Here is a 14,587-nt window from a genome sequence, read left to right on the forward strand (position 1 = left end):
TGAGGACACACTGTGTTTCCTCACCCGCCTTAAAGTGTGTGCAAGGTAGTGCAAGATTCATGTGATGTGAACGCGCCAACTGGGTAATGGACATTGGCATGTTCAATAGGCTTTGGTCAGGACAGGGTGACTTCCAAAGGTCAACAAGGTCCCAGGACAGAGGACGAGGTGGGGGTGTTTTGAATGAGGAAGGGCAAGGCCACTGAGGTTTGTCTATCTTCTGGCTGTGTGGGATGGAGAGGCCCAGTCTGGTCAGTGCACCTGGGGTAGAGGAGTTTATTGCTGGCTGGCAGGCAGAGCTGTTCATCAGGACGGGGCTGGTAGATCCTCAGGGCTCCAGGATGGAGGTGGAGTTTGTCTCTCTCTAGCTGCGGGAGGTGGGGGAGAACTTAATTTTTCATTTCTAAAATTTCCTCTCCTTTTTCTGAGGTAGCACAGTGGGTAGGGTGCTCGCCTTGCATGGGACTGACCCAGTTGTGATCAATGACATCCCACATGGTCCCCAAGCACTGCCAGGAGTCATTTCTGAGCACAGAGCCAGGAAGAACTCCTCAGCATTGCCGGGTGTGACCCCCAAACCAAAAGTTCTATCGTTGTTTTCCTCTATGTTTTCTATTTTTCTGCTGAGGTTTTCAATTTCTAGATTTGCTGAATTGTTGGGGCATTTTGTGTAATTACTGTTTGAAAGAATTTAGAAACCATAGCTACACGTAGGTTGGTGTTGCAGACTTCGATATTCAGTTCGCTTTCCTCCATACTTGAGATATTCCTGGATTTTATGCCGAGTAATTTTATGTTTTAAACTATTTTTATAATTCTGCAATTTTCCAAGTGGTGCATAATACAGTTGTTTCAGACATTAAACATTCCAACACCAATTCCACCACTCTGTATGGTGTGCCTTTCCCTCCACCAATGTCCTCAGTTTCCCACCACCACTTCAGCCTTAGACCCTTGCAGGCACAATCAAATCTACTTCCTATTGTTTGTTACAACACACAAGCAAATGAAATGATCAGAACTAAGATCAAGAAAAGTCCATTTGTGACCATTGTTAGAGCTCACAATGATGTTGCTAAAGTCATAGTCTGAAGATCTCCGTTGCTGGTTAGTGCCCCTGAAGGCTTCTGTGTCATTGTGTAGGCTCAGGAGCTGCATGGTCTTATCTGCAACTTTCCTAGCAGGTTTGCTGTGATCCCATTGGGCTGACAGTACTAAGAAATGACACAGCCACATGACCCATGAGTTATCCATCTGGACCAATTTGGTGGCTTGGCAGTTTGAAGAGGTTCTGTTGTGGAGCGGGCCCTTTCTTATGTGGGAGGGTGCCATGGGTGGCTGTGGGCTGCTGTGCCGTCAGGCGGAAAGGGGAATCTGCCCACCCCATTCTGAGACAGACCTGAAGTTATCAGCCTGGACCAGTCTTCCTGGAAAATTCAGTGCTATCATGTTCCTTTGTTGTTGTATCTCTGGGCCATTTCTCTGCCAGCTAAGATGGCAGGTGTGGGAGGTGACTGCTGGGATTGATGGTAACTGGGGAGTGGGAACTCTAGGGTATATCAAGCAACTTTATATTGTATCCTTGGCATTAGGATATTTTGTTATGTGTTTTACCTACAAGAAACTGTTATTTTGACTTTAATAGGAGAGTCACCAAGGTACTTTCAGGCAACTAGTTTTCCTTGACTCTGTGTGTGTACTATTATTTAATAACAACACTTAATTATTTCTTTGCTCTTTTGATATTGCTCATATCCAATCTAGGACATGAGCTGTTGTCTATTCTGCAGCCAGTTTTTTTTAAAAATTTTTTAAATTTTATTGAATCACCATGAGATAGTTACAAGCTTTCATGTTTGGGTTACAATCTCACAATGATCAAACACCCATCCTCCACCAGTGCACATTCCCCACCACCAATATCCCAGGTATACCCCCCTTTTCCCACCCTCCCCCTGCCTCTAAGGCAGACAATATTCCCCATACTCTCTCTCTACTTTTGGGCATTATTGCTTGTAACACAGACACTTGAGAGGTCATCATGTTTGATCCATTATCTACTTTCAGCATGCATCTCCCATCCCAGCTGGTTCCTCCAGCCATCATTTTCCTAGTGATCCCTTCTCTATTCCATCTGCCTTCTCCCATCAGCTCATGAAGCAGTCTTCCAGCTATGGGGTAATCCCCCTGGCCCTGATATCTACCGTCCTTGGGTGTCAGCCTCATGTGATGCTACCCTACACTCAACAAATGAGTGCAGTCCCTCTATGTCTGTCCCTCTCTTTCTGACTCATTTCGCTTAGCATGATACTCTCCATGTTTATCCATTTATAAGTAAATTTTATGACTTCATCTCTCCTAACAGCTGAATAGTATTCTATTTGTGTAGATGTACCAAAGTTTCTTTAACCAGTCATCTGTTTTAGGGCACTCGGGTTGTTTCCATATTTTGGCTATTGTAAACAGTGCTGCAATGAATATATAGGTGCAGATGTCATTTCTACTGTGCTCTTTTGCATCCTCGGGATATATTCCCAGAAGTGGTATTGCAGGGTCATATGGAAGCTTAATTTCTAGTTTTTGAAGGACTGTCCATATTGTTTTCCAGAAAGGCTGGACCAGTCAGCATTCCCACCAACAGTGAAGGATCGTCCCTTTTTCCCCACATCCACGCCAGCACTGGTTGCTTTTGTTCTTTTGAATGTGTGCCAGTCTCTGTGGAGTGAGATGATATCTCATTGTTGTTTTGATTTGCATCTCCCTGATGACTAGGGATGTGGAGCATTTTTTCATGTGTCTTTTGGCCATTTGTATTTTTTTTGAGGAAACTTCTGTTCATTTCTTCTCCCCATTTTTTGATGGGGTTGGAGGTCTTTTTCTTATACAATTCTACAAGTGTCTTGTATATCCTGGATATTAATCCCTTATCAGATGGGTATTGGGTAAATATTCTTTCCCATTCTGTGGGCTCTTTCTGTATTTTAGTCACTCTGCAGCCAGTTTTCAATGTCTCATAGCACTGATGCATGGGATAAACTCAGGAGTTTATAAACAGTCAATTTCCTAAGTACCTCCCTCTCTGTGACTCCCTGGTTTCCCAGCCCTAGGGCATCCCAGTGTCAATCACATGAAGAGAATTGGGGCTCTAGAAAGCCCTCGAAATGACCACAACCAAAACTATGGCAAAGAGAGGAAATAAGCCAGTGGGGGTCTCCCCAGCATCTTGGGGCCATGGGTCTTCCAAGTGCAGGGATTCTTTCTTTTTCTCCCTCGAGGTTTTTGGTCCTTGAGGCTCCCACTGGGGCACGCTTGGAATTGTGGAATGGGAGAATACATGGAAGAAAAAGAAAATAGGATTTTTCTCACCATTCTCTTTGAGGATCTGGTTTTCTGAACGTCACCACAAGGCCTCTTTCCTTTGGAGCACTCTCGGCCAAGGGCCTGTTTCCCTTGATTGCTCATCTTGAAGCCAGTATACAGACTGGGCAGAGCAATGAGATGGAAAGCTCTGGTCCTAGGTTATCCCGAGTAATGGCAACTACTCCATCCATGGCTGCTGAGGTGTCAGCAATAGCTCCATTCTTGGTCCCTGGGAAGTGGTATCTATTTCATGGCAGCCTAGTCATGCATTTTAAACTGTTTCTTGGTGACTGGAGTGACAGTCTAGTGGGGAGGATTCTTGCTTAGCATGTGGCCAACCCAGCCAAGAGCACCACTGGGTGTTGCCCCAAAACAAAAAAAAAAATTTTTTTTTTGCATTTACAATCAAACATGTAAAGGTGCTAATGAAAAGGTTGTCAGGTGATATTTTCCTCCATATTACCAGTAAGTTTTTGTTAAGATTTATAGTCAAATCAAGAACCATTCTGGTCATCTTTTATGTGATAACAGCTTGCGTATAGAAAAAAACTGGACCCTAGCAGTCCCAAGGTAAAATTTCAAACTCTCACTGTTTTTGTGAAATTTTGTGTGGCTCTCAGTTGTGTTTGTGTAACTCCTGGCTCTGTACTCAGGGCTCATTCCTGATGATGCTCAGGGGACCCTGTGCGGTGCTGAGATGGAACCAGTGTCCGTCACATGCAAGGCGAACACCTTACTTCCTACACTGTCTCACCAGGCCATCCCGATCACTCTTGCTAATTCACCTCGTTCTATGAACTTCCTGGGGCAAGACTCAATGCTCTTTTATAATTTTTAAATGATCCTTCTATTATTTTATTCTATTCTCTTCTCTTTCTAGTCTTTAAAATTCCTTTAGATTTATGTTCTACATGTCTTGTCTATTTCCCAGGTCTTTGTCCACTTAGAAAGAAAGGCTGGGGTATCAAATAACCCTGGCACTGGAAAGGAGCTGTTTCTCCTTTTATTCATTGACCCACTTGTGGTCATTTTGGTTGTGGTTATTTTCTTAATAAACCCACTTGCAGAATTTTATTTATTCTTTTCTCCTTGTATTTGATTCTGTTGCCAGGACTAGGGTTAAACTTTTAGTTATATTTTTTTCTCTCTAGAAATCACACACTTGATTTTTATTTGACTTTGATGTACAAAGCTTTTAAGAACAGAGTTTGGGGCCTTCAATATTCCAATTCTAAACAACCAGCAGCTTCTGCATGCCTTTACCAATGATCCACAGTTCCCTCCCTTTTCCCACCTCATTAGCAAATTATCTATTCATCTGCAATTAGACATTTGGCTCTAAATAATTGGTCCATATTTGGTCAGTTAAGATATAATAAAATCCTGAAAAGTATATAGTGTTTACGTCTGGAGTGTATTGTGAAATTAAAACAATGTAATGTCCATTTCAAGAATGTTACACATATCATATACAGAAAAATTCTATTAACTTAAAACTTTGTGTTCCTGAGCTAAATCCCAAATACCTAGAATAAAATGATGTGACAATCTCCAGAAGGCCCTTAGCTAAAAAGAAACCATATCTTGACTCCATACTCGCCTTAACGATGGACTTAGTCACTCTGTGGGGCTTGAAAATGAATTCTCAGATACACAAACATGTTAACTTTGCATGATGTAAACACATTATGGTGCGTGAACATTGGATATGGATGATAAAAGACAGGACTGTCTGGGATAGGAGGAAATTACAGCCCCTCAGCAACCTTTTGCTCTTTATGGCAGGAGACAAAAGAGGTGAGACTCTCAGCCACCTCCATCCTAGGCGACATACTGCAAAAGATAAATCAATATAAACCGGGGTCCTCTTTAAAAAAAGTGATTCACACTTTTCTTGCTCCACTGCTGCTTAACCTTCAAGAAGATGACATCGATACGGTCAAGGTAACTGTGGGCCCTGTCCGACCATCCTCAGTCTAACGCATTCCCCTATCTGCCTGCCATGAGCCCCGTTCACTTGCCTCTTCCTCATGAGCCCAGACCAGATTGTCTGTCATGCATTCACCAGTGATGGCATCCTCCAGCTGGCTCTGAGCACTGTGGTGCTTCTCAGGTGCCATTGTTCTTATCCTGAGAGCCTCTGATTCTTGAATCTATGTCTGTCCCTCTTCATGAACAAACCCCGGGTTTCACAGGATTCTGTTATACAACCCACCACTACCTTGCCACACAATAACCTCTCAGAACAAGCCTTACATCTTTTACATAGCCTATGTAATTTCCCAGCAGTTATAGGAGAGATGCATTGCTGTTCCCCTTTTTTTCACCCCGCAGGTGTGTACAGAGACCCTTGAAAAGTGGAGTAAAATAATAAAATGGAAATCACTCACCTCTAAGTTTAAACATGCTAATCTAAGCAACCACATTCTAGTTATTGAAGACACCATCAAACACCTGGTGAGTGAGAATCTCTGAGGAAACTCAGACACAAAATTCATGCTAGAAACGCAGTGGTCAGGCAAGTCAGGTACATACAATGATAGGAGAAAAATTCCCTTTGTTCCTGGCTTCTTCCCCGTCATAGTGCACCAAAGAACCAATTTGATCCTCTTAATATCCCATTATCTATCTTAAGAAGCTGTGGGAGTCTAGCAGGTGGGTAGAAGGTAATGACACAGGGACCTCCTTCTATCTGGTAGACAAGATCGATGGAGGCAGAAGTCAGCAGGGCTCTAGGCCAGTTGTCATGGTGTTGAGTCTGTGACTGCTCAAGTCAAGGTTGGCAGTATGTATTGAAAAGTCCACAGTTATATGCTAACTGATGGGGCAGGTATTAACATAAGAAATTCTTGGGGCTGGAGTGATAGCACAGCGGGTAGGGCATTTGCCTTGCACGCGGCCGACCCGGGTTCAATTCCCAGCATCCCATATGGTCCCCCTGAGCACTGCCAGGAGTAATTCCTGAGTGTATGAGCCAGGAGTAACCCCTGTGCATTGCCGGGTGTGACACAAAAAGCAAAAGCAAAACAAAAAAAAACATGAGAAATTCTAACATTAGGAATCTTAATGCACAAGTCAATATACAGATTCCAGAGATCTTCGCATCCATCATCCCACTGGAAACTTTACACTTTCTTTTCAGAGAGGTTGTGCAGGTTTCACATGAACTCTAGAGAATCAGGAACAGCACTCAGATCTGCGATGTCCTGGCACCACATCACGATTTGTCCCTGACCTTGCACGAGAGCAAGTTTCTCTTGATGTACCTATCACCTATTTTGCTCTGATGATGGGGTGATTGTGTCAGAGTCTCTGTTTCTGTGGTTGAAGCTGGCTGAAGCCAGAATGCTGCTGCATATCTACTGGGGGAGGGGCCCAGCTGGAAGATGCTCTTTACCAGCATTCCCATGGCACACAGACCCCACTATGCCCCACTAGCTGCAACCAGCCTATCTGCTCCTCAACTTCACCCCTCTTTTGCCCCACAGGTACGCAAAAGAAAAATTGACATGTTGGGAATGCTGTTCTTGGAAACCTTTGAAATCCTTAAGAGCCCTGAGCCCTTTCTGAGGATTAGTGCACTCCAATTGATAGGTAATGCTCTGCTCCTGGCCTGTGTCCCAATACTCTTCATCAGGGGTACTTTGTGATAAAGGCTAAGCTTGGATCCTGCAACAATGAAGCAGGTCAGAGGCTCTCCTTGCTCTAATCTGGTCAGAGGTCTTGTGACCAGGTCTAAAGTCCTCCCATGGCAAGGTTCAGGGAGGAAGAGGAGGCAGTGTGCCTTTGCCCCAACTCTGCAAAGTTGGCTGGACGGGTGGCGGTGAGAAGCCTATACAATTGAAAGTTGGGGTCCAGGGACAGAGCACTAGTAAAGGGTCATATATTACACAGCACGGAGGCTGGTTTCATCAGGGCATGACACACTTATCCAGCCAATTTCAGGGACAGCCCTGGAGAGCACTCACATGGCCTGGGCTGGCCCTGCAACATCACAAGCCCCGAGAAGCACGACATCCCAAGTCCCTGCCTGTAATTTCTTTCCTGGTTGGTTAGCTGAGAACCACCAAAGGGGCCCCTGTTCCTGCAGTGAAAGCTCCTTAGGAGAGTCCCTCCATCCTCCAGCTATAAGGAGAATAAAGGATTTCCAGTAGAAGTTCTTGATTCCTGGAACCCCACGGTGTTTGCCACAGAATTGGTTACCATTGTTGTACCACAAATTCATGACAGAATGCTGAACTATCTCTCTCTCTGTGTCTGTCTCTGTCTCTGTCTCTCTCTCATAGCACACTTTTAATACCTACAACATTTGGGATGGGACATTTTCCCTTGCCATGACCAAAATACATAAATTTTATACTCTTCAAAGATTCTGTTTGTCTTTGGATTTTGCCACACCCACAGACGCTCAGGGACAACTTCCAACCCAGTTCTAAGGGGTTGTTCCTGGTGGTTCTTGTCGGTTTGTTTGGGTATTCCAGGGACAAATTAATGCACGTATGACTGCATGAGTACTCTGGCCCAGTAAGGCATGTCTTACCTACATTCCCTGTTCAGACTGGATCCAAATACACAAGCAAAGACTAGGGATGAGGTTTCCCAAAGGCCCAAGAATTATGGAAGGACTTTAACTCTGACCTGTTTTTAGGAATCATATTAAAGAATCTGCCTACAATGCACCTGGAAGATTCAGAAGTTATAAAAACTGGTGAGTTTCCACCTTTTACCTGGGCTCTGGGTTACACAGTGATTGTGGGACAAGAGAAAGAGGTAAGATGGGACAATACTTCAAGGCACGTTCCATGATATTAAAGGAGAATTTTCTGTTGTTGTAGAATTGTAGATGGGTCAACTGAAGAAACTGTTTGGTTTCATTGTTCCTATTTCTGTCTTTATACTTCCTTTTACACCTTAGATGTCTACCCAGTAGACCCTTCTTGCCCACCTGCGTGAGGAATTTCAGAGAATGTGTTAGCAGGATGGAATCCTCAACTGCTCAGAATACCCAAGGGTTCACTTTGCCCTCTCCAGCTTGCCCAGTTCTTCAGAAATACTCCCTCAATCTCCTGAACTAGAGGATGGTTATGCCCAGAAATGTTCATCTGCTGACACTTGCACTCATATCTGACACCTGACAAACCTGGGGAGAGGAAATGATTCTTCTAATTTCTTACATCTTTCTGTGTATTTAAAGCCCACTGTATTCTCTCTTCTTGAGCAAATGCGGTCAAAGTAGGCTGTACCTTTGATTGGTTGGAAGCCCTTTTTGGTTTTATCAGTGAAGATGCCTGTGACTTGTATTCTTTGCATGTTAAGGAATATCTGGTCTCCCCCAGGAATCCCCACCCACCCATCATTCCTTAACTAAATCATTTTTTACTGTCACAATTCACTGATCTCTCTTATGCACTGTTCTCCACCTAGCAATCAGGGTCTCTAAAAGCATTTAGATTGGGTCACATCTGCACACTGGTGCTAAAGTCATTGGTGGTTCTCTGCTTCTGTCTGTGAGAGCCAGAAGGGAGCCTCTTGTGATTGTCACAAGCCCTGAAAGACTGAACCACTGACAGTCTCTCCAGCCTTCTCCCAGTGTGTTTCTTCTCACCGGAAGCTACATCTGCATTGGTGATTTTCTCCTAGATGAGTAGATCTGCCCCACCTCCCACTGGAAAGATTTCTCTCCTTCCTCCTCCTGTGCCTGTATGTGGTGCTGGCTCTCATTCTCTAGACCTCAGATGAATTGTTGCCCAAACTAGTAACTCTTGTTGACCACACTGAAAGATTGCAAAAGCACCTCCTTTCACACTCTAGGGGGTTCCTCAAGGAAATGACAACAAAAGCAGGTTGTGGGGACCAGCAGAGAGCACAAGTGCTAGAGCACATACCTAGCACATATGTGTGAGGCCCTGGGGCACATTCACAGCACTACCTGGTCCCAAGTTCTGTCTGTGACCTGTACAAAACATCAAAACATAAAATTATTTCATCTAGAGTTATATTTGATGGAAAAAGTTATCAAAGGTATTTCGTAAAAAGAACTTTTTGACATTAGGTGTTCAAACATACCGCATACAGGGTTTTGCATGTGGCTCAGGGAGATTCTGCCTCTCCTGGGCAAGGACCTTCGTGCAAACTCAGACACTACAGAGTAAGTGATGTAAGGATAGTTATGAAAATATAAACTGTTAAGGTCTTGTGTGATGAGGGAGGGGAAGTATTTTTCTTCCTTGCCTTCAAAAGTACAACTGTCTACATTTTTTTTTCGCAGTTAAACCACCCTCACTTCTTTCTTTTTTTCAATCGCTAAAATGATTTTTTAGAAATGTTTCTTTGTTTGTTTTGTGCCTTTTGGGGTCACACCTAGCAAGGCTCGTGAATTATCAGTAAATACTCAGTAACTACTCCTGGCAGCACTCAAAGGACCATCTGGGATGCTAGGGATCTAACGCAGGTCTGCCACATGTAAGGCAAATTCCCTAACCACTGTACTATCGTTCTGGAACAACTAAAATGATTCTTAATGAAGTCCCTTAGCCACAACTTGGAGGTGAAAATAGGGGGCTTGGATAGACAGTCCTGGAAAGGGAAAATCTGAATTAATTTCCTTTCTGGTTGCAGCTCTTGAAACAGCAAATGAGTCCGTGCCAGCCATCCAGCAGTTGACTGCTGCCACTTTGGCAAACCTTAATCTTATTCCTGCTCCGAAGATGGGAAAAAGTTGTCTCGGGAGATGTTACAACCTGCTTGTGCCATCCAATACAAGCCGCCTTTTCAGCTCTATAGATGAGAATGAAAGTGGGAAGAACAGTAAAAGCAAAATGAGCCCTATTCGTGCCTGGTGGCAGAAGCACCGAGGAACCGTAAAAGATTCCTCGCAACTCTAGAAGATAGAACGCTAATACTGTTGATAAAGGTTAGATTTCAATTTCCATCTAGTCTCCTGGTCCCGAGCAAGGGTTTTGCCATTGAGAGGTGGTCATTGGCAACATGAGGAATGCCCTCAAGCAGTGCGCTTACCTGGGAACTAGTCAGTATCTTTCTTATTTTACCCAATGCCCATCTGATAAGAGCTTAATATCAAAAGTATGCAAGATACTGGTAGAATTTGCAAAGAAAAATCATCCAACTCCATCAAAAAAACAGGGAGAAGAAAAATGTCTGCATAGAGGTGTGGGGGGGGGTGGGATGGGATGGAAATTGGAGATATTGGTGGTGGGAAATATTCACTGGTGAAGGATGGGTGTTGGAACATGATATGACTGACACCTAATCATGAACAACTTTTATAACTTTGTATCACTGTAATTTTATTTTAAGAAATTATTTTCATGCAGCCCAAAGCCAATACTGATACTATTCTAGAACTAAAATTTGTTAGATACAAAGTTGCAATATGAAAATTAATAAGTCAAATCGGTGTTTGTGAAGATTGTTATATCTGATTACAGGATTGTTAAGTCCTCGTCTAAGAATTTATTAGACTAGATGAGTCATCTGTGGTTTTGTTTGTCGCATTTAGTTGTCCTCATCTAATTTGGTGTGCTCTTATTGGGATTTCAGTACCTAGGAGTTAGGAGGGTTGCACAGCCACATATTTGGACACTGTCCGGAGACTTCAGGATCTATGTCTGAGTCAGTGCACATGGTGCTGGCTGTGGGAGCTGGCCGTGGGTTCAGGGGCTTCTGAGTGTGGGGAGTAACCTACCCTGACTCCCCAAAGCACCAGAGTTCTCAGCCTGGGAGTCAGAAACTTTCGCGCTCCGTTTGTGACCACCACAATGCATCAAGGGGGCTTGATTCTGCACGCAGGTGTTCACCTTGCTCAACAACAGCTCACCTCTTGCTTTCCCTCTCCAGGTTCTTCCTGCCAGGAGATTCTCACAATTTTCCCGAGGGTCATTGCTTCTGCATTAGGCCTGTGTCCTGCCAGCTGGATCATGTCAACCTGGGCTGCTAAGCAACAGCATGGTGCTGACCCAGAAGGAGAACAGATGAAGAAGGAAACAACAGAAGAAGAGAAGCTTAAAAGAAAGAGGAAGTAGAGGGCACAAGACAAGGATGCCCACTCTCACCATTTCTCTTCAACATGGTACTGGAAGTACTTGTGATAGCTATTAGACAAGAAAAAGAGATTAAGGGCATCCAGATAGGAAAGGAAGAAATCAAACTCTCACTATTTGCAGATGATATAATACTATATCTAGAGAAGCCTAAAGCCTCTACTAAGAAACTTTTAGAAACAATAGACTTATACAGTAAAGTTGAAGGCTATAAAATCAATACCCAAAGATCCATGGCCTTCCCATATGCAAACAATGAGACAGAGGAAAGGGACATGAAAAAAGCAATCCCATTCAAAATCGTGCCCCAGAAAATCAAGTACCTCGGAATCAGCTTAACCAAGGAAGTAAAAGACTTCTACAAAGAAAACTATAAAACGCTATTCCATGAAATGAAAAAGGACATGAGGAAATGGAAACATATACCTGCTCATGGATAGGGAGAATCAACATTGTCAAAATAGCAATATTCCCCAAAGCATTATACAGATTCAATGTGATTCCTTTAAAGATACCCATGACATTCTTCAAAGAAATGGATCAAGCAATCCTAAAATTCATATGGAACAACAAATGCCCATGGATAGCTAAAACAATTCTTGGGAAAAGGACGATGGGAGGTATCACCCTCCCCAACCTTAAACTTTACTACAAAGTGGTAATAATTAAAAGAGCATGGTACTGGAACAAAGGCAGAGCCGCAGACCAATGGAACAGGGTGGAATATCCCTACACAAAACCCCAAATGTATGATCATCTAATATTTGATAAGGGAGCAAGATATGTGAAGTGGAGCAAGGAAAGCCTCTGGATTAAAGACCTCAACATCAGACCACAAAGCATAAGGTACATTGAGGAAAAGGTCAACAAAACCCTCCACGATATTGAAGCTAAAGGTATCTTCAAAGATGACATGCAACTGGCCAACCAAGAGGAAACAGATAAACAAATGGGACTACATTAAACTCAAAAGCTTCTGCACTACAAAAGATACAGTGACCAGAATACAAAGACAATCTACAGAATGGGAAAAGATATTCACCCAATACACATCAGATAAGGGGTTGACATCAAAGGTATATAAGGCACTGGTTGAACTCTACAAGAAGAAAACATCCAACCCCATCAGAAAATGGGGCGAAGAAATGAACAGAAACTTTACCAAGGAAAAGAAACAAATGGTCAAAAGGTACATGAAAAAGTGCTCTACATCACTAATCATCAGGGAAGTGCAGATCAAAACAACCATGAGATACCACCTCACACCACAGAGACTGGCACACATCCAAAAGAACAAAAACAACCGCTGTTGGAGAGGATGTGGGGAGAAAGGGACCCTTCTACACTGCTGGTGGGAATGCAGACTGGTTCAGCCCTTCTGGAAAACAATATGGACGATTCTCAAAAAAATAGAAATTGAGCTCCCATTTGATCCAGCAATACCACTGCTGGGAATATATCCCAGAGAAGCAAAAAAGTATGGTCAAAATGACATCTGCACTTCTGTGTTCATAGCAGCACTGTTTACAATAGCCAGTATCTGGAAAAAACCCAAGTGCCCTAGAACAGATGACTGGTTAAAGAAGCTTTGGTACATCTATACAATGGAATACTATGCAGCTGTTAGAATAAATGAAGTAAAAAAAAAGAAAAAATGAAGTCATGAACTTTGCATACAAGGTGATCAACATGGAAAGTATCATGCTAAGTGAAATGAGTCAGAAAGACAGAGACAGACATAGAAAGATTGCACTTATCTGTGGAATATAAAATCCCAAGAATAGTAAAAATAAGTACCAGGAGGTTGACTCCATGGCTTGGAAGCTGGCCTCACATTCTGTGGAAAAGGCAGCTCAGATAGAGAAGGGAACACCAAGTAAAGTGTGGTTGGAGGCCACACGGGGGAAGGGTGATGCGTGCTGAAAGTAGACTAGAGACTGAACACAATGGCCACTCAACATCCTTATTGCAAACCGCAATACCCAGTTGGAGAGAGAGAACAAAAGGGAATACCCTGCCCCAGAGGCAGGGTGGGGTGGGGGGAAATGAGATTGGAGAGTGGGAGGGATGCTGGGTTTATTAGTGGTGGAGAATGGGCACTGGCGAAGGGATGGTTCTCAAACATTGTATGAGGGAAACACGAGCACGAAAATGGATAAATCTGTAACTGTACCCTCACGGTGATTCACTAATTAAAAAATAAATTAATTTAAAAAATAAATAAATAAAAAGAAAGACTCCTACTCTGTTATTCTATATTCCACAGATGAGTGCAATCTTTCTATGTCTGTCTCTCTTTTTCTGACTCATTTCACTTAGCATGATACTTTCCATGCCGATCCACCTATATGCAAAATTCATGACCTCCTTTTTTCTAACAGCTGCATAGTATTTCATTGTATAGATGTACCAAAGTTTCTTCAACCAGTCATCTGTTCTAGGGCACTCGGGTTTTTTCCAGATTCTGGCTATTGTAAACAGTGCTGTGATGAACATAGAAGTGCAGATGTCATTTCAACTATACTTTCTTGCTTCTCTGGGATATATTCCCAGCAGTGGTATTGCTGGGTCAAATGGGAGCTCAATATCTAATTTTTTGAGAGTCGTCCATATTGTTTTCCAAAACATGAAGGGAAACATGAGCACAAAAATGAGTAAATCTGCAACTTGTACCCTCATGGTGATTCACTAATTAAAAATAAATAAAGAAAAAAAAACAAAACAAACAAAAAGGCAAATTAGAAAGGAAAAAATAATAAAATAACTTTTATACACTGTCAAAAAGTAAATAAATAAATAAATAAATAAATAAATAAATAAATAAAAAGAAAGAGGATGTAGAAGAATCAGCAGCAATAGAGTGACTGGATCCAAAAAGTGATAACAATTGAGAATCAGGAGATGTGCTGGTGATCGGTCCCTGTCTGCAGGGTCTCCAGGCCACTGGTCCAACCCTGCAAACTCCCCAGGGGAGCACCCTAAATGGACCAGCACCCCGTAGAGTCATCCTGGGGCTCAGGAGGAATGGTAAGGACCCAGCTCAAGTCCAGAGCCCGGTTCCCACCAGAGAAGTGCTAGGGTCAATGCCTGCCTACAGAGCTTTACACCAACTCTGCTCACTCCCAAGAAGCAGAAAAGCAGCAATCAGATGGGAGCAAAAAAAGCGA

At 43.0% G+C, this 14,587-nt stretch overlaps 2 protein-coding genes across 2 annotated transcripts in view; both read left to right on the forward strand.

Annotated features, from left to right (window-relative positions):
• LOC129403486 (maestro heat-like repeat family member 5) overlaps positions 1-11,294 on the forward strand; it is a 46,358-nt gene extending 35,064 nt beyond the window's left edge. Inside the window, exons 22-27 of the mRNA XM_055132133.1 lie at positions 5,146-5,304; positions 5,695-5,817; positions 6,849-6,954; positions 8,009-8,068; positions 9,979-10,273; positions 11,218-11,294. Of these exons, the coding sequence (XP_054988108.1) occupies positions 5,146-5,304; positions 5,695-5,817; positions 6,849-6,954; positions 8,009-8,068; positions 9,979-10,244 (714 nt within the window). The 3' untranslated portion in view covers positions 10,245-10,273; positions 11,218-11,294. The remainder of the gene's footprint in view (positions 1-5,145; positions 5,305-5,694; positions 5,818-6,848; positions 6,955-8,008; positions 8,069-9,978; positions 10,274-11,217) is intronic.
• LOC129403487 (collagen alpha-1(XIII) chain-like) overlaps positions 10,348-14,587 on the forward strand; it is a 137,660-nt gene continuing 133,420 nt past the window's right edge. Inside the window, exon 1 of the mRNA XM_055132134.1 lies at positions 10,348-10,387. Within this exon, the coding sequence (XP_054988109.1) occupies positions 10,348-10,387 (40 nt within the window). The remainder of the gene's footprint in view (positions 10,388-14,587) is intronic.

This window comes from Sorex araneus, chromosome 3 (assembly GCF_027595985.1).
Source record: "Sorex araneus isolate mSorAra2 chromosome 3, mSorAra2.pri, whole genome shotgun sequence".
In the NCBI taxonomy this organism is placed as follows: domain Eukaryota; kingdom Metazoa; phylum Chordata; class Mammalia; order Eulipotyphla; family Soricidae; genus Sorex; species Sorex araneus.